This window comes from Xenopus tropicalis, chromosome 3 (genome assembly GCF_000004195.4).
Source record: "Xenopus tropicalis strain Nigerian chromosome 3, UCB_Xtro_10.0, whole genome shotgun sequence".
Taxonomy (NCBI): Eukaryota; Metazoa; Chordata; class Amphibia; order Anura; family Pipidae; genus Xenopus; species Xenopus tropicalis.
The window spans coordinates 26,975,907-26,997,114 of NC_030679.2; the positions used below are offsets into that span (position 1 = coordinate 26,975,907).

At 44.8% G+C, this 21,208-nt stretch overlaps 1 protein-coding gene across 2 annotated transcripts in view; it reads left to right on the forward strand.

Moving 5' to 3' along the window:
• The first annotated feature begins 13,025 nt into the window (after nucleotides 1–13,025).
• The window catches only part of pcdha13 (protocadherin alpha 13), a 46,235-nt gene continuing 38,052 nt past the window's right edge, over nucleotides 13,026–21,208 (forward strand). For both annotated transcript variants that reach the window (XM_004912783.4, XM_031898745.1), the window contains exon 1: nucleotides 13,026–16,062. In XM_004912783.4, coding sequence (XP_004912840.1) covers nucleotides 13,579–16,062 — 2,484 coding nt within the window. In that variant the 5' untranslated portion in view covers nucleotides 13,026–13,578. The remainder of the gene's footprint in view (nucleotides 16,063–21,208) is intronic.

A 21,208-nucleotide genomic window follows, 5' to 3' on the forward strand; every position in this document is an offset into this window, starting at 1 on the left:
CTGATATATATATATATATATATATTTCAGTCCTGATGGTGTCTGCACTCCAAGGCTTTTAGTATTCTGTGGGGTGCACAGCCAAAATCTGTTTATTTCATGCTATATATATATATATATGTATTCCAACCGAGTCGCACTCCAAGTAGATAAAACTTAGCTTTTATTGAAGCTCAGATCAAACACGATCCAAATATGAAAAACATCCGTGTAAAACTTTGTCCATTAAAATAAGTCAGCACGCGACGTTTCGGGAATACCATATCCCTTTCTCAAGCGTATTACCGTGACTGTTCAAAACCCTGTATATATATATATACAGGTATATATATCTTTGAAAATGTAACCATTGTCATTCTAATATTGCCTGGGAGATAAGGGATCCAATAGTGGCGTATAATTATTAAATAGCTCAAGGTGTTATTGAGTCAAACTTCAGCTAATCAACAACTTTTTCACTCCCCATGAACCAAACATCGCAATTTGGTTTTTTTTGCCTTTGTTGTAGGTAAACATTTGGCATGTCCACATACGTTCCAATGGTCTGCCTTAAACAGGGAGGCTAATGGAAAAGACATTATGTAGAGTTGTGCTGGAATCTCTGCAGCCCCTTTGTACTCTTTCCAACATACCCCTCTTTGGTACAAATCAAATGTACTGCTGATATTAAGCTGCAAATACACTGTGAAGAGCTGTACTAAAAGTAATGCAGAACCAACACTGTTGTATTCGGCTCTGCTCACTTTGGGAGACCACTTCATTCTAAATATGGGAATACTAATTGATTTTCCAATCATTTCCTATCAAGCAGGGGCCAAAAACCATGCTTTCAGTGGGGACACCAATCTCTCTTTCTGCCCTGATTAATTTGTCCCCTAAGGTTACACATACCCATGAGTTTTAACTAATGCTTGATGTGTGGAGATTTCCATGCATTCTGCAGCGCAGTAATGGAAGTGTTAATTAATTTTACTCTGCCCTGTGGGTCTGTACCCACGGAAGCGGACATCAATACCGAACACAGAAATAATTGATGGATATTAATATATTCTGCATTCACATCGATGTTTTCTCCCGCAGGTACGGAACCACAGGGCAGAGTGAAATCAATTAACACTTGTGTTACTGTACAGCGGAATGCATAAAAATCCATCATACATCAAGCAGCAGTTAAAGCCCCTATGGGTGATTCTCCTTTGGGGACTGTTAGTGTGTATACTAATAGAGAAGCCTTAAAAGCAAAGCAGCTGCAGGTACAAAGTTAAAAACTAAAAAAAAACCTGTAAATTAAGGTAATATGATACAAAATGTTTCCTCTAATGAATCTTTTAGTTTAATTGAATAAACTGGAATTCAAGAACATGCTATTTGCCCATACCTAGAAAAAATGACATGCATTCAGGTCAGTAGTTAGACAGTAGTTAGTTGGTTAGTCAGTAGATATGAGGTCTGGCATTTAGTCATTTACCTCATAATAAGGCTACAACTATAGGAAACATGGTTGTATCAGCCTCTTAATCTCAGGACAGCAAACAAGTATCTACTTGGCTCCCAGCCTCCTATAGAGGCCCAGCCACACCATCGGCTATATATCTGTTGCAACCAGAGTCAGACTGTTTGCTATGTTTAAGGGCCCCCCACTCCAGCCACAGAGGCCCCCACAACTGCATAAATCCTTATCACATCCCGCTATGTGAGTCACCCCGTAGTTTTTTTCCCTTGCTGCCTGTGCTTCCCTATCTCCTGGCACAGTAAGCAGCAGGTCTGGGCTGCTGGCGCCCGAAAGGTTTATTCCAACCCTGGTCTGATGGTGGTTGCAGCTAATAATTACTTACCCCAAGTATTTTCAGCCCTTGGCTTTGAGGATTGTGCTGAATGAACAGCTAGCAGACTCCTTTTGAGAGATGCCAAAAGTCATTTTGGAAACTGTGTTTTAACAACTGCTAGAAAGCCATAAGGCCTCACTTGCAAAGCACAACGCCAAACTGCCATTTTTTTTTTGCACTTTTGCTACATTAGGCTGTCTACAAATGACTGCAGGCCTCTGCACTCCCTTTTGCTGACAGTATGTACAGGGCTCTCCTGCGCTTCCTAATGCTGCTGTCTGTACTGAGTGTTGGATGAAAAATTTGGTACTCAGCGCAGAGTGTATGGGGTGCACTCTTGTGTCCCTTAGTGCTCCCTTTGCAGGGTGAAAAATGAACCCTAAAATCTGTGCATCCCTACTATATGTAGATTATATTGCTGCTAGCTATATAAAATCTAATGCCCTATCTGCCACCATCTGCCTGTCTTTTCCAAGCACCTCCATGCGTTCATACAGGGCTGCATTTACCACACTCTGTATAAATAATCCGCCTAGGAGTAAAGTTAGCGATAGGATGGCCCCATACACAAACCTCAAGTAGAGGGTAGAACATTTGCCCCACATCTAGTAACCCATCAGTGGTCTGTGTTCAAACAACTGACATACCAATGCTATCAGCTGACTGGTTGTTATTGAAGTGGAGTAATAGGAATCCCTGTTTTTTATGTACTGAATTGAAACTACTCAAGCAATTAAGATCCTCTATAACCACAGCTAGACTGATATTCAATTCTTCTACTGGTGGTCCCTTAGAATTGCACCTGCACCAAAGAGATTCATAGATGATGAGGAGATTTAATTCACAAATTTAACTGGAGCATCACATGAAAAACCAACTGATGAAAACCAATAAAAGAGTCACACTTGCCCAGCATCTACATAGAAGGTAGAGCAATTTTATTCCATAAATGGAGTGCACTTTATGACAGCAGCTGCTTCCCTGTAGTTTTGCAGGCAGCAGACTTTAATAAATCCTCCATACCTCCCCTGGCCATGTTTAAGAAAGACTAGATGCATTGGTATTCAGAGCCACACACCTTATAAATTGCATTTTATTGTACCTGAAACCACATGCTGATGAAACATGTTTAATCTATCCTCCTCCATTTCCGAAACTGTTGTGCAGAAGAGAATTTTTCTTGGCATTTATATATTTCATTATTCCCCCATCTCTGAAAAGTTATTTTTATTTTTTTATTTTTTTTTTTTATAACGTGTCAGCACTTACCGCCATTATGTACAGTTTAACAACATCTGGACAGTAGCTATGGTGTGTTCTCTAGCGGGAGCCAGTGTTGCCTGTAACATATGTCTGCGTATCTGAAAGGTATGCCAAAAGATGAGTTCTTTCCCCCTGAGCTATTTCAGAACAGGCTTTCATTTTTTTTTTTCATCCCACCACTTTTCTTATTATAGGCTGATTGCCATACATACAGGTAGTCAGGGGAACAAGGCAGGCTGTATTAAATGAGCTAATCTCTAACACATATTGTCAGACAGTGCATCCATGAAAAATGTATTTTCGCAGCAACTCAAGCACTGACTGAACCAAAATGAAACAGTGGCATACTAATAAGCCATATGAAATGCCCACCATCAGACAGTGCCGCGAGGAGGGGGAGAGTGGGGCATTGAGACGGATGCCTCTTCACTCTGATTAGATGCCTTTTGTAGTACTTATCATTGCACCTGTCAGCTATTATTTTAGCACAATGCGCCCTTGGGATATCACTTACCTTACACTGGGCTTTCTTCCAGGGTAGGGCAAAGGGGACATTTGCACTCCAACTCAGAGGGAGCCCTGAGTCAGGGAACACGCTTACTTAAATAACACAATATGTAATAACTAATAGATAATTGTTATCATTTATGGGGCATTTAGCTTAAAATGAATTATAGCATGATGAAGGCACTGATGTTGTAAGCTTTTGTGTTCAGTCACTCTTCTGTTATGTATTTTAATGGTTATTTAATAACTAGAGACACTGAACTTAACAACCTGGCAATGATCGGTATGGCAGACTGAAATAGAAGGTAAAGGTGGCCATACACGGGCTGATTCTAGCTGCCAATATCAGTCCTTCAGATCAATTCAACAGGTTATGGGCATGAACGACGGGCCTGCCTGACCGACATCTGACCTGAAATCAGCCAGATCTCAATCGGGCAGGTTTGATTTTTCCTCGGATCCGACGGGCGCCTATACCCACCATTCTAATTCGAATTAGCCCGTTATTGCCCACCTGTAGTTGGGGATATCGAGAGAGGATCTGCTCGTTTGGCGAACTCACCAAGCGAGCGCATCTGACCGTGTATTGCAACCTTAACTGTGTCTCTGAACTGATTTGCTTCACAGTGGTTATCAATTTATCAATTTTTGAGTTTGTGAATTTGAGAGTTCTAATTCAAATAAACTCGCATTTTTAGAAAAACTCAAATGCTTGTTTATTTATTGATATGGATAACACAAATAAAAAAACTGGAATACCTTGAATTTTCGAGTTTACAAACTGGAAAACACTTGAATAGCTCGAAAATCTCAAACTGAAAATATGGCTTGACTTGGACAACTCCCATTGACTTGTACATGAAATCGCAAGCTTTTAGTTGCCAAATTTTTACATTTGAGTTTTAGATTTTCTTGCACTCAATAAATAATAGACATTTGAGTTTTTAAACCATAATTTCGGTAAATCACCCCCTTATGGTAAAAAAAATTTAATTTTGCATAATAATTGAAAATATAATTGTAAGTAACTTTCCAATATACATTACTAATGATTTTATTGTGGGGTGGGTCTGGGGGGCAGGGGTTATGCTGATCTAGATCCCAAAGCTCTGTGCACACTTCATTTATGTGTAATATTCTTAGTGTTCCTAATTAGAGGTGAAGGGGTGCATTTAAATTTAATTGCAATCAAAGCAGCCCTTCTAGTTGGATTTTCTTGGGGTGTCCCTAAATTTGCCTATGATGTGGCAACCCGAGGCCAGAGCCTAAGCTCTCCATGTCTTGTGGATCTTAGCACCGTTCATAAGACAAGTAACAGCCCCTACATTAAGAGCAATGCTGATGCACTTGGAGCCCCCTGTAACAATTGCCAGGGGGGAAACTACAGCACCTGAGAAGCATTCTAGAGGCTCTCTGCTTCTGTTACTGGATGACATTGCCCACAATCCCTCATACGGATGAGACAGGTGCAATGAGCCCACTTTGTGGAATAAAAAGCGGCACATTCATATTGCTGCTCTGAACCAGTTATTATGTGAAGCCACAAAGTACATTTATCCTTCCCACATTTGCATTCTGTGCTTTAGCAGAAGCAGCAGCAGCATTTAAGCCTTTCTCTTAGCCAGTTTCACAAGGTGAAGATGAGACCAATGTATTTTAACCACATTCCATTCTCTGTTTAATATGCAAATCCAAAAAACTGAGCGTTTTAACTACAGCCCTCCGACTGAAATATAAAGCAGCCAGCGGCACATTTAATATTTCCCTTTTTTTAAACAGTTGGATTGCCTCCATTAACAATCACAAGGCAGAGGAGGTGCGTGGAGCCAGTGCTGGCCCTTAGTTAACTCACACTGTGCACATAAACTGAAATCACTGCCTGCTGCCAATAAAGAAAATAAGCTATCACACAGCTATCCGGCCTGATATCCTTTTAGCTGTCAATTCTTAAGGGCACTGGCATGTGGGGTGACTGCGAGCATTTCTCCACCCACACAATTTCCAACTCAATGGGCAGGCAGCAAAATGATCCATAGACTCCATCTCACATTGACATAGCTTAGGCAATATATGGCTGACGTGCTATTGCACTGGCAGAGTCCAGCTCATTTCCCTATAGTTCAGTGGAGGGGCAATTTTGACACTCATCTGCTGAGCTGGGCATTGTGTATTCTAAATGACCTAAGAGGGCCACTGCTGCCTGTGATAGCCTCAGTCTTAATTCCAGAATGGGGGACTGCATGTTAATATTAATAGGTGTACATAGGGCTAAAACTAGGGGTAGGCAATTGCCTAGGGTACTGTTCCTTGTTGAATGGAGCAATGGGAAAGGGGTGGCTAGCTCAAGCGAAGCCGCAAACAGGGTTTAACTGTTTCTGGGATCAGTGGCAGGGAGTAGAAGTTTGCTGAGGACAGGCTTGGGCGCCCTAAATGTCCACCTCTGGGCATGCAATTAATAGAAGGACTTCAGATTTGGGGAATCTTTAGTCTCTGGCCAAGCCACATGCAAACTCTTATAGTTTAATGTATAAAATGTGCAACGTTTGCTACAGGTCTAATCACTTATAGCAGCAGGTAGCATTTGCTGGTCACCTGTTTGGAAGCAAGCATTGGTTGCTATGGGTTACTGCACCTGGGAAGACAGGTGCAGTACATATGGGGGTTAATGTCATGTCACAAAGCCCTGAATGCAACAGGTGTTTTTCATTAAATGTACTTTTTTTAAGATGATAAATAATAAAAAAACATTAAAAAATGAAGATGAATTGCAGCAACTTTTACAACCTTATTGTCTATATCACGGTAAAGGGTCAAATGAATTTCTTTTTAATCTTTGGACAGTGGGTCACTGGGCATTTCAGTTGGGAAAATGTTTTGGAGCCATTTTTAAGGTAGTTCAGAGGGCAGAGGGGGACAAGCATTGATTGCAGGAAGGACCTATTACAACAGTTGTTAGATGTGTTCAGTGCAGGGGATTCTGGGAGATGTAGTTAAATAACAGCTCTGATTTATTTAACCCCCAATAAGATGCAGAGTCATGATTCCTACATGCTATGGCCCCTATTTTGTAATTTGTGATAACATTTGTCAGTTAAGGAATATAAAGGTGAAATTAGCCCAGATATTTGTATTCCCACATTTTTGGGCAGCAAGTACTTCCATGTATAATAGCACCAGTGATTCTCATTAACTTTTAATAAGACATGTCGGAAGGGGATCAAGGGAATTCTGGGTGTTTTGATCACATCAGTTCTACAGCCCTTGCTATGATTTAATCAAAGCGACATAATTAGTGTGAAGGAGACCTAACATACCATAACATGCATATTCCAGTGCCTATTGTACAACACAGATGGCCAAAGCCACGACCCTCTAGCAATTGCAATTGTTAAACTACAAATTGCTGAGTCTCCCAGCAGCCTCTGGTTGTCCGTGGATCTCAGCAACAGCTGGAGGGTCTGCAGCTCGGGCCATAATTATGGTGTATTATGAGCGCATTTACACTCCCAATACAGCCCATTTGTCAAGCCTGGTTTACGGAAAGAAGAAAAGGCTTAATATTCCAATCCAAAATCTGAGGATTTTGCCATGTGACCCAGATTGTGGTATCCAGGAGAAAATGGTATATTTAACCCTTTGTCTGCCCCCGTGTGCCTTTTTATTTGCTCATTGAGTGCAGTAGGGGGCTTACAGGGTCAGACTGGGGTATGCCAGGCCAACAGGGGTTGCTACCCTAGGGGCCCCTGTCTGTTAACCTGCCTGCCCACTTACCCACCACCAGCCCCTCCCCTGTGTGTGTACCTTATACTTTGCTGAAATCAGGGGTAGGGCAGCAAGGAGAGGCAGGTGTGGAACAGGTCTGGGTCAGTGGTTAAGACTGGTGCCCACCATTTTTTTCCCAGTGCCCTGCAGTCCCTGGGAGCATGTTAGCATTTCCCAGATATCGTGCCCAGTAGGGCAGGGATTGGTAACAATGGCATGATTTTACTTTCATGGGCCCTGCTGCAAAATATAGCATTATGGCCTAGCAAAGTTGAATTTTTCCTGGGCTTGAGCACTAGGGGGTCGATTATGAATTCCACCAAATACTGAATTTGCCCTAAATTTACAATAACTAATGTCATACAAGGTGCTTTTATACTACACAATTTTAATGGTTGAGATTCAGCCCAGCAGAACAAGGAGGATCCTGTATAAGGTGCCACTGTACAAAGCAGTGCAGTATATGTGTAACCCTTTCATGGCTACAGGAGCTGCATCTGAAAAAAAAGGTCATAGTAAGAATTATGAGGAAAAGAAAACAAGAAATCTGTAAATAACAGATATATGAACAGCAAAGATAGGATCAAGATAAAACAGAGAACAGGGAATTAGGAAATTCCTAGGCTGGGTTTATGTCTTTCCCTGGGCTTATTGTTTTAGACGAGCAGCAGGGATTGGCGACACAGCCAACCAATACACTGTGCTGCTTATATAGTTACACTCTCTGAATGTAAGTGGAGATGGGGGGAATGGCAAGGCGGCTCTCAGCCTTTATCAGTATTGCTATGGTATTAACGTTTATCTGGCTGCCTGGGTTGTAATCCTGGGATATAATTAAAAAATCAGTATTAACAAGGAAAACGGTGTGCATCAAAATGTAATCAATTCTGCAGAAGCTTAACCATCTGCTAAAGGTTAAGTCTATGCATGGATACTGATGTCAGACTATTTATATTCAGGATTTGGCTCCTGGTGAGTATTTGGACCCTTTAATCTACTGCACTGATGAAGCGAACATCTGTGGGGATGATATCTGTGCCTTGGTGCGAGCTGCGCGGAGGGGGCCACAGTGGTTAATCATGGTTAGCAGGATAAACTTTTAGCCCATCAGAAGGTAATTTACATCCATCTAGATGAAATATCACCCAGTTCCGTTCTTACATTACAGAATTTATATGCACAGCTTGCTTGTTTGTCTAATCATGAACCAAAGCACATACAGCTGCCTAATGCTCAAAAGATCCATGTTTATATCATATACACACACATGCACGGAATGCAGACATTTAGGTACATATATACCGTATGTGCAACTGGATTCATTATACAAAAATGCATATCTATGGCAAACATTATTCAAAGTCTTGCAAGAATTAATCCTTGTACTGTACATATGAGCTACTGTACTGGTGTGTTTATGTTTATTCCATGCACGCATGTCTCACACATGTACACAGGCACACACACATGTGTACATAAACACAGACACAACTGGGCAATCACTGAAATAGAAATGCAAAATATAGCTAAAAAATAAAATTAAATTGTGAGGACTCTATTAAATATATAAACCAAATATAAATAACAACAGTGTATCTCTGTTATTATAATAACAGGCCCAATGAGGACTAATGTGTTATGGCAGGATGATAAAATAACCCAGTGCAAAGAGAATGGGGAAATGAAAATGGATAGAGCGCCCTCTAGTCTACCTCAAAATCGATTAAACTTAGAGTTTCTAGAAGGTTACTAGAGGGTGCCCTCACCTTGTCACCTTGTTTCAATACATTAGATGCATGCCTTTTTATTGCACAGTGGTATTAATACACACACACATATATATATATATATGTATTTTTCTCTCTCTATATATATATATATACAGTATATATGGAGTTTCTAGATTCAGATATGTTTAGTGATCACTAATGATCGACAGTAGATATTAAAGAAACCTAATTATATTTAACAAAAATGTCATAGAAAGTATTTTCCATCAAAAGGGGAGGCAAACTTCAAAGAAGATTAAAAAAAAGATGCACCTCTTGAAAAACATTTGTGCCTGACAGAGAATGCTGCGCTGTCATACCCATTTGTACCTTGCATATAAAGGGCAGCATGTGGGTAGCCCATGGGTATCTACCTGCACACAGGTGTGTACTGCTCTAATGGGCACAATTTTTCACTCCTCACAATTACACTTACCCCTTATAAACAAACCTAATGTAAAGGCAATTGTATAAAGCTGTTGGTCATAATTCCCATCCAATACACACACGTTGTTTAACACATAGATTCCAACCCAATATGCCCATTCTACCCAATACACCCATTTCAGCCCCATACAGACATGCCTGTACAGTACACCTTTTTCAAAGCTTTAGGCACCCATTTATGACACACCTATTTCACACGTAATGGCACCTCTATACAGTACACCAATTCCACCCCCTTACAGGCACCTATATACAGTACACCAATTCCACCCCCTTACAGGCACCTATATACAGTACACCAATTCCACCCCATTACAGGCACCTATATACAGTACACCAATTCCACCCCATTACAGGCACCTATATACAGTATACCAATTCCTCCCCATTACAGGCACCTATATACAGTACACCAATTCCTCCCCATTACAGGCACCTATATACAGTATACCAATTCCACCCCAGTACAGGCACCTATATACAGTACACCAATTCCTCCCCATTACAGGCACCTATATACAGTACACCAATTCCTCCCCATTACAGGCACCTACAGGGTCGGACTGGGGGGTGCAGGGCCCACCGGGGCTCCCGCCCCAGGGGCCCTGCAGGTGCCCCAGCCGCGTCCCCTAACCCCCCCAAGGGCCCCCCTAACCCCCCCCGAAGGGCCCCCGCCTGACGTCCTCCCCGAGCGCGTATAAATTGAACGCGTCGGGGAGGAACAGTTAGTAGCGGGGAGCGCCGGCAAAGGTCGGACTGGGCCGCTGGGGCCCACTAGGGCCGGGGCCCACCGGGATTTTTCCCGGTGTCCCGGCGGCCCAGTCCGACCCTGGGCACCTATATACAGTACACCAATTCCACCCCATTACAGGCACCTATATACAGTACACCAATTCCTCCCCATTACAGGCACCTATATACAGTACACCAATTCCACCCCATTACAGGCACCTATATACAGTACACCAATTCCTCCCCATTACAGGCACCTATATACAGTATACCAATTCCACCCCATTACAGGCACCTATATACAGTACACCAATTCCTCCCCATTACAGGCACCTATATACAGTATACCAATTCCACCCCATTACAGGCACCTATATACAGTACACCAATTCCTCCCCATTACAGGCACCTATATACAGTACACCAATTCCTCCCCATTACAGGCACCTATATACAGTACACCAATTCCACCCCATTACAGGCACCTATATACAGTACACCAATTCCACCCCATTACAGGCACCTATATACAGTACACCAATTCCACCCCATTACAGGCACCTATATACAGTACACCATCCCACCCCATTACAGGCACCTATATACAGTACACCAATTCCACCCATTACAGGCACCTATATACAGTACACCAATTCCTCCCCATTACAGGCACCTATATACAGTACACCAATTCCACCCATTACAGGCACCTATATACAGTACACCAATTCCACCCCATTACAGGCACCTATATACAGTACACCAATTCCTCCCCAGTACAGGCACCTATATACAGTACACCAATTCCACCCATTTCAGGCACCTATATACAGTACACCAATTCCTCCCCATTACAGGCACCTATATACAGTACACCAATTCCTCCCCATTACAGGCACCTATATACAGTACACCAATTCCTCCCCATTACAGGCACCTATATACAGTACACCAATTCCACCCCAGTACAGGCACCTATATACAGTACACCAATTCCACCCATTACAGGCACCTATATACAGTACACCAATTCCACCCCATTACAGGCACCTATATACAGTACACCAATTCCTCCCCATTACAGGCACCTATATACAGTACACCAATTCCGCCCCAGTACAGGCACCTATATACAGTACACCAATTCCACCCATTACAGGCACCTATATACAGTACACCAATTCCTCCCCATTACAGGCACCTATATACAGTACACCAATTCCTCCCCATTACAGGCACCTATATACAGTACACCAATTCCACCCCATTACAGGCACCTATATACAGTACACCAATTCCTCCCCATTACAGGCACCTATATACAGTACACCAATTCCACCCCATTACAGGCACCTACATACAGTATACCTATTCCACCCCATTACAGGTGCACATATATAGTACACTCATTCCACCCACCCCTGCTTAATACACCCACTACTGCCATACCCCAGCCTGGTACAAATGCCCCTTCCCAGTACACCTTTTACTTTCTAATTTAGTCATTACTGCCCAATGTCTCTATTGCATCCCACAATAATCACTCCTACAATACACCCATTATTGCCCAACACAAGAAAGAGATCATATTTAATGGCACCAGTTGCTTCCCAGTATTGTGCAACTGATATATATATATATAGACAGAGAGGGTGTACAATCCTAGATGATAAGTGAGAAATGCTGGTTACGAAGATATAACTTCATGAAGACATGTAACAAACTTATTGGTAGCAAAACATTTGGATCAGTGACACATTGCTGTGATATACACAATTACCACATTATACAAAGCTTACTGTCTAAACAACCACTACTGTGCAATACACCTCTAACTGCCCAGTGCATTATCTCCCACCCAATAAATCGCTCACTGGCTAATACAATATATCCTACCCTGATACACCTATTACTGCCCAAAACAATTACTCTTCTCCAATACTCCCATTACTCCCTAACACAGTCCCTCTTGCCCTATGCAGCCATTACTATCCAGGACAATCACTTGTGCCCACTCTGCCCATTACTGCTCTATAATCACTTCTGCCTATTACACCTATTACTACTTGTACCATTAGCCCTGCAGACTCAACTCACATCTACTCAGTTTATTTGATGTTACCCACTGTACTGGCTGATACACACCAATACAATAAATCTTTCCCAATATACCCAGTTACTTACTACTAGGTCACTTCTGCCCAATACAAATAGCACTGCCCAATGCAATTACTCCTGTAATACCGCTTACACTAATTACCGTCCAATACAATCACCCCTCACCATTCACCAATTACTGTTCAAAACCACAGTCCTGTATTACAGTACCTAGTGCGCCTTATTCTCACTATTCAATCGCTTTGGCACAACCAATCGCTAGTACAGGCATATCTGATCCCACAGCTGCCCAAATAACCCAGGTATTGCCTATAACCTTACCAAGATAGACCATGTCAAGTTCAAGCACCTCAACTAATTTCCCTGGATCTCTTTCTTGTAAAGATCATCGGCGCAGTTATTGTTACATGCGCTGCGCACATCCCCAGTTGCGTGTTCCCCCGGTGCCAATTGTTGCGCACGAAGCGCAAACTGTATCTAACAACAAATACATAGCGCTGAACTAAAACCGTTGCTCCTTTGTTTCCCCATCACAGTAAATAATAAGGTAACAAATCCCTTGCGCTCTGCGCCGCCTTCTCTTTTATTCATTGTAGCGTTATTTTAATGCCCGCTTTAATGTCTTCTGTGAGTTAATTAACCCTCTCCCTCCCTGCCCGGTACAACCCGTTTGTACTACACGCCTCCCCGGCGTCTGATTAAAACAAAGCACATTGTTCCATAGTCAGTGCCACTTATTAACTGATTCTTTCAAACTCTTTCACCCCGAGCGTCTTTGTGGCCCCTGGATCTTCAGAACCTCTCCCTCCCGGTCTCGTCCTCTAAAGGGTTAAACCAGAACAGCTGTAAATAGCAGGTCTTGTCCAGCGATCCAGGAGGAGTGATGTGAATTTGGCCCCCTCCTTCCCCAGCCCCTGCTAAAATGAGCCTAGTTGGGGAGGAGGGCTGGCTGCTTGGGGAGGGGGAGTGTGAGTAGAAAGTACGGGGAAGGAGCACAAGTCCTGGCAGCTGGATGCTCACGTTTAGATCGCAGCGAGCTCCCTACTTGCCCTGCTGGATTAGCGGCTGCAGGAGAGCGATCCCAACCGGCAACGCAGCGTTTTACCCCGGAGATCGCTCCAGTTCCAGCGCTCGGCGTTCCCCCAGCATCTGAGATGTTCCTGTGTGGGGTTTGGGGCAGAAGGCAGGACCTCGGACAGCTCCTCCTGGTTCTGCTCACTTGCTGCCCGGCTTGGGCTTCCAGCCAGATCCGCTACTCGGTGCCCGAAGAGCTGGAACACGGAGCGTTCGTGGGGAACATCGCGGAGGACTTGGGGCTGGACATCTCCAAGCTGTCTCCCCGGCGCTTCCGAATCGTGTCCGGCACCAGCAAGCAGCACCTGGAGGTCAACCTGGAGAATGGGATCCTGTTCGTCAACGAGAAGATCGACAGGGAGGAAGTTTGCGAGCTGCAGCCCGTGTGTTCCCTCCATCTGCAGGTGGTGTTGGAGAACCCCCTGGAGCTGTACCGGGTGGAGGTGGAGGTGCTGGATATCAATGACAACGCTCCGAGCTTCCCTTGGCACGACTATGTGCTGGAAGTGACCGAGTCGGCTGCGCCCGGTGCCCGCTTCCCTCTGGAGAGCGCCCAGGACCCAGACGTTGGCACCAACTCTCTAAGGACTTACAAACTCAGCCCCAATGGCTTCTTCTCCCTGGAAGTGCAGAGCAGGAGCGACGGCAGCAAATTCGCCGAGCTTGTCCTGGAGAGACCTCTGGACAGGGAGCAGCAGAAGACCCACAGGGTTCTCCTTACTGCCATGGACGGGGGGTTGCCCGAGAGGTCTGGCACCGCTTTGGTGACTGTCAGTGTGCTGGATGCCAATGATAACGTACCCACATTTGACCAGTCTTTCTATCGGGTGAGTCTGTATGAAAACGTTCCAAAGGGGACCTTGGTGATCAAGCTGAATGCCACCGACCTGGACGAGGGCACCAATGGGGAGATCGAATACTCCTTCAGCGGCCATGCACCTCAGAAGGTGAGGGACCTGTTCCTGGTGGAGCCCCGGAGCGGGCAGGTAAGGGTGAAGGGGGTTCTGGATTACGAGAAGTCCAACCTATACGAGCTGTATGTTCAGGCCAAGGACAGGGGCCCCTCGGCGGTAGCGGTGCACTGCAGGGTCCTAGTTAACCTGTTGGATGTCAATGACAATGCCCCAGAGATCATCCTCACCTCCGTGTCCACCCCGGTTATGGAAGATGCCTCCCCGGGGACTGTCATTGCTGTCATCAGCGTCATGGACAGGGACTCAGGGGACAACGGGGAGGTCAACTGCGAGATCCCCCAGAACGTCCCCTTCCAGCTGCACTCGTCCTACAAGAACTACTACACCCTGGTGACTACCGAGCTGCTGGACCGGGAGGTGCTGTCCGAGTACAACATCACTATCAGTGCCCGGGACTTCGGCTCCCCCCCGCTCCTCACCAAGAAAGTCATTAATGTGCAAGTGACCGATATTAACGATAACACCCCCACCTTCCTGCAGCCCTCCTATACCGTGTATGTGCTGGAGAATAACCCCCCGGGGGCCTCCATTTGCTCGGTCACCGCCTTGGACCCTGACTGCAAGCAGAATGCCTATTTGTCTTATTCCATTATGGAGGGGCAGATTCAGGGGATGCCGGTGTCCACCTATGTGTCCATTAACTCGGACAGCGGCAACATCTACGCGCTGCGCTCCTTTGACTACGAGCAGATCAGGAACTTCCAGATCAGGGTTCAAGCCCAGGACGCCGGCTTCCCGCCTTTGAGCAGCAATGTCACCATCAATGTGTTTATTCTGGATCAGAATGACAATGCCCCTGTGGTTGTGTCCCCCTTGCCCAAGAATGGCACCGTGGCCACCGATGTGATCCCTAGATCGGCAGACCCGGGCTACCTGATTGGCAAAATCGCAGCCACGGATGCCGACTCTGGGCAGAACTCGCGTCTGTCCTACCAGATCATCCAAGCCACTGACTCTACGCTCTTTAGCATTGCATTGTACACAGGGGAGCTAAGGACTATCCGTGTCATAACGGACCGAGATGCCACCAAGCACAGGCTGCTCATCCAGATCAGAGACAATGGGCAGCCTGCCCTCTCTACTTCGGTTTCCATAGTCCTCACTGTGGTAGACAGCATGCCAGAGAGCCACTCTGAATTTAACGATGTGCCTTTAAATTCAGACCCTGCCACATCCTCCCTCACTCTGTATTTAATAGTGTCCCTTGGCTCCGTGTCCTTCACTTTCCTGGTGGCTATAATTGTCCTCACCGTCATTAAATGTCACAAAGACAGGCTCTCCCTGCAGGATTACAAGTGTTCCCTCCCTACCTGTTGCTGCATGAGATCTGAATCGTCTGGAGGGGTCTTTAAAAACTCAAATATCAACTTACAGATCTCCTCTGGGAATAAAGTGCAGACCAACTGCATGGAGACAACAGGTAGTGCGCCTCCAAATTATTGTTACAAGGTGTGTCTGACCCCGGAATCGGCCAAAAGCGACTTCATGTTCCTAAAACCCTATAACTCCAGCACACAAAACAATGAAAAGCTTCCCGAAAAGGTGGCCCCTGGCAGGACTGGGCATGCAGTTAACAAAGCAGTCAACGAGGTAAATGATGAGTTAAATATGGAATGGGCTCTTCTATAGTCTAGACCAGTGTTTCCCAAACTGTGGGGCTCCCCCCCCCCCACTGTGGGTCTTGAAGCAGAAACAATAAGGGCTTCAGCCTAATGCCAGTCAGGGTAGGATTTGGGGACAGTGCTTCTTTGGTTCATCCAAATGCCCAGCTTGAAGGTCAAGTAGGGTGAAATATGGGTGAAAAGGTACTTGTTCTCCTAGATATTCCTGGAACTGTGGCCCAATGACTTTTTATATATATATATCACGTTGGGTGGGGGGCTTGACCCAAGGTTGGACCTCCAATGGGGCATAAAGGAACAAGTCCGACAATCACTGGTCTAGACCTCTAAGCCCTATATAGAACAGCCATTGCCTGTCAATTTACTTATTGTTCATCCTACCTACATACAAATGAGTGTGCCTTAACCCATTGGGTGCTAAAGTTAGTATGTTTCACACTATTCTTGCACTCAAGCGGTTAAAAAGTGGCTCTAGGGACAACTGCACCCAGTAGGAGGCTACTAACTCGCCGGGCAACTGATCACCTAAGGAGGAGGAGGTGTGTGTGTGTGTGGGGGGGGGGGGTTCTCCAGTGACTCTTGGTTTGTAGTTAATGTAACTGTTACCAAGAAATAATGATTTAATTATACAGCTCTGTCCTCTCTATGCTGAAATTGTTTTTTTATTATCAGCAGTAAAATCAAAATATGACCATAGGAGAGGGGAGAGCAGTGAGCCTCCTGCTCATGTATTCAACAGAAGCCACCAAGGGCATTTAGCTTTATGGAAACATCTTCCCCATGTCCCTAGTTTCATCCTGTGGAAGTAATTTATGTCTCCCAATTATTCTGTTCTGAGTCCAAGGGCGTCCTTCAGGATGGACCAAATGGATCTTTTCCATGGCTGTGTTGTCATTGCACTACGTGTGACACATGAAATCAGTGCCTGAGAGCTGGGAATCACTGCTCAGTGGGCCCTATAAATCCTATGTATGATGTGCCTGGCTGGCATCTCAGCAGCACCTTGGGGGAGCACCTATTACTATTCAGAGCAGCAGGGCTGGGAGAGATATGTCTTTCATTTGCAGACACTCTTCAAGATTAACAAAGCGCCTGTATGCCTGCTACTGCTAATGCTACTGCTGCTACTGCTGCTACTGCTACTGCTAATGCTACTGCTACTGCTGCTGCCGCTACTGCTACTACTGCTACTGCTACTGCTGCCGCTACTGCTACTACTGCTACTGCGGCTGCCTGGGAACCCATTTCTTAAGACGTTTCTATGGAAAGAAACTCATATACGGAGAGATTGGGCTTCGAGGTTACACGGAGAGGGTGACTGTCCAGAGAACTGCTGGCAAATTCACTCCCAGCTATATTATATTACACACACACACACCTAGAGGCAATCCTCTGGCACACATGTGCACAGGTGCGATGTATGAGTTATTCCATAGTGCTGCTGCAGTCTGTATCATTCCTAATGTAAACTGGCTCAGCATGCACCCAGGGATAGCAAACTCCCAAAGAGAATGCTGGACTTGCCAACACACAGTAATATTCTCCAACACGAAACAAACACACACTCACACTCCTATCCCCTGTTATACACACGTTGCACAATAGCACCTAAACGCACCCAAACGCCTCTCCTACATACACTTGTTTTACACACACACTTTCTGTCCATCAGTCTGTCTGCCCAATCCTCTCCAAAGTGCAAAACAAACCCTTTCTTATTCCCAATTTATACTGTCTCTCTCTCTGCCCACCAATACTGTCTCTGTCTCTGCCCACCAATACTGTCTCTCTCTCTCCATGCCCACTTATACTGTCTCTCTCTCTCTCTGCCCACCAATACTGTCTCTCTCTTTCTCTGCCCACCAATACTGTCTCTCTCTCTGCCCACCAATACTGTCTCTCTCTCTCTCTGCACACCAATACTGTTTCTCTCTCTGCCCACCAATACTGTCTCTCTCTGCACACCAATACTGTCTCTCTCTGCCCACCAATACTGTCTCTCTCTGCACACCAATACTGTCTCTCTCTGCACACCAATACTGTCTCTCTCTGCCCACCAATACTGTCTCTCTCTGCACACCAATACTGTCTCTGTCTCTGCACACCAACGCTGTCTCTCTCTCTCTCTGCACACCAATACTCTCTCTCTCTCTCTGCCCACCAATACTGTCTCTCTCTCTCTCTGCACACCAATACTGTCTCTCTCTCTCTCTGCACACCAATACTGTCTCTCTCTCTGCACACTAATACTGTCTCTCTCGCTCTCTGCCCACCAATACTGTCTCTCTCTCTCTCTCTGCACACCAATACTGTCTCTCTCTCTCTCTGCCCACCAATACTGTCTCTCTCTCTCTCTCTCTCTCTCTGCCCACCAATACTGTCTCTCTCTCTCTCTCTCTCTCTCTCTCTCTCTCTGCCCACCAATACTGTGTCTCTCTCTCTCTCTCTGCACACCAATACTGTCTCTCTCTCTCTGCCCACCAATACTGTCTCTCTCTCTCTCTGTACACCAATACTGTCTCTCTCTCTTACACATATTGTCTCTCTCTCACTCACACACACACACACACACACACACACCCTCTCTTACACTCTAATTTCTCTTTACCAGGCATATACATAGAGGCAAAGTGCATTGTACATTATACATACTGTCTCTCTCTCTGACACACACCATATTTCTTTCATCCTTTCTTTCTTTCTACAGACAGAGGCACAATGTGGATTATACAGCAGGCACTGCCCGCAGATTTATTTGTTTGTCTGTCTGTCTGTCCCTAGCACAGACACCGTCATTCTTTATGACACCTCTCCCTCTTCTCCCCTAGAGACACACACTCACAGTATGCTGGTAACTCGGTCGATTTGCCCTTTTCTTTTGTCAGTAGATGTCACACCCTCACCGATCCTTCTCGGTCTCCCAGTCTGAGCGATTTGCAGGCGGCGGCAGCACAGAAGGACTGGCCGCTCCCCGGCATTTCCCCTCCAGACTATAGAGACACTGAATATGCCTGTATCAGCCGGGGAACCACTCTCCTACCCTCAACGTGTAGCCCAGAGGGGCACTGAGCACCTATAGCTTAGCTCTTTAGGGAAAATTCTAAAGGGATGTTAATCTGAAGCTAAAAGGAAAAAAGAAATAAATGAAAACAGAACATTTCTATAAGAACAGAATCGATACTAACCCCTAATCTACTCCAATGTCTGTGCATGGCAGAGCTTGTATATGTATGTAATAATAGTAAACATTCCAGACTGCCAAAACGGATCCCTTGGGCTCTGAATATAAGCGATCAGTAAACGCCGGGCACAAAGGACCTGAAAAGTGTTGCAGTTATCCCCTATGGCCACTAGATGGCGCACTGTAGCAGGAGATATTTTGGATGCAAAACCGCTATGTGAAACCGATTTACAGCAACACTGAACCTAATGTTCAGCTAATTTCATACAATCGCTGGGAACACGCTCCTGCTACATAGTAGGGAGCCGAAGAAAGTTGCCTTGTACTTTTTTTTCGTGCACTGTGGCTCCCTGCCCGGTGGAGCTTGCCATCATATTTAATGCTTTAGCAAGAGAAATGGCAGCAGAAAGAACAGAGGGAAATTGGGGAGGCAGTCTATTAGCCAGAGCCCTGTGTCTAAGCCTGGGTAATAAATGCTTTGTTTTGTTGGGATTAAACATATAGAGGTGCTATAAATAAGAAATTATAGGGGGGGGGGGGTTAAAAGAGTGGCACTCATAAAACTAGTATTATGAATCACATTTTTCTGGGTTTTCTTTACATTTTATGTCCAAGGGGAGATGGGCAAATTAACTGAAATGACTGGGGTCAACAACTTATCTGGCACTATGTTAGTCAGTGAAGCAGAAAGACCAGGCACTGGGCATCCCTGGGGTAGAGTTGTCTTTAGTAGGTGCAAATAGGGGAGTGTCCTTTAGCCCATTATGGGGCCCTATAGGGTAGCAGAGCAAGCAGGTGACAGTAACTCTGATAGGGCCCATCAGTTGTCGAAGTATTGTTATAGGGCGATAGGATCTGAAAGCACATGGTGTGGACAGTGCTACTTTATTTAAGTATTGGGACCCACAAAGTCTCTTGTGCTTGGATTCCACCATAACTAAAGATGTCCCTGCCCAGCTCTACAGAAAGCCCACTGAGGGTCCTGTTTGATGCCCCATCTTAATGCACATTTACCAAACAGATTCTTTTTTTCACCCACAAAAAACGTTTTTGCTGTGTGTGTAACATAATTACACCCCTGGCACCAATTCTACCTGTTACCAACATCCCAGCAGATTGAATAAGGTTCCTAGTTCCACAGAGAGTCATCATTAGTGATGAGCGAATCTGTTCCATTTCGCTTCGCCGAAAAATTTGCGAATCTTTGATAAGATCTGCGAAATGGCGAAAAATTCACGAAACGGTGAAAATGTTGTGCGGCAAAAAAAATTGTCACCCGTGGCTATTATTTTGTCGCAAGGCTATTCTTTTGTCACACGGCTATTATTTTGTCACCCGCAGCTATTATTTCATTGCCCGCAGCTATTATTTTGATGCCCGCGACTATTCTTTTTTGACGCCGGCGACAATTTTTGGACGTGCGGAGAATTTTTCTGCGGCAAATTTTTTCATCCGTTTCGTGAAACAATCCTCCAATGGCGAAACGCGGAAATTTGCCGCGAATCCTTGCCTGGCGAAACATTTTGCCCATCACTAGTCATCATACACAAAACAAGTCTAAGTTCATTGGATGAATCAAAAGAATATCCAGAACGTATATCTGTGGAGGTACCTCCCCATCAGAAGTGCAGATACATAAGTAGCTACTGCCGTCACCGTCTGGGCTCTGTATATTTAGTACAGCTCAGCCTGGCACAAGAAGCCCCAAAAATAGATTCCTTCCTAAGGCCAATATTACTATGTAAATCTATAACAATAGCTTGGCTTCAGCTTACACTTTATATATAAAGCATATTGTGTTACCAGTCTAAATACCCAGCCTTTCGGTATTATTTAATACATTGAAGCAAATTAGTAAATATGGTGCTATTGCAATACCCAGCATTCTCTGCTAACTATACAGTTACACATGCAACACACTGGCACAACTACC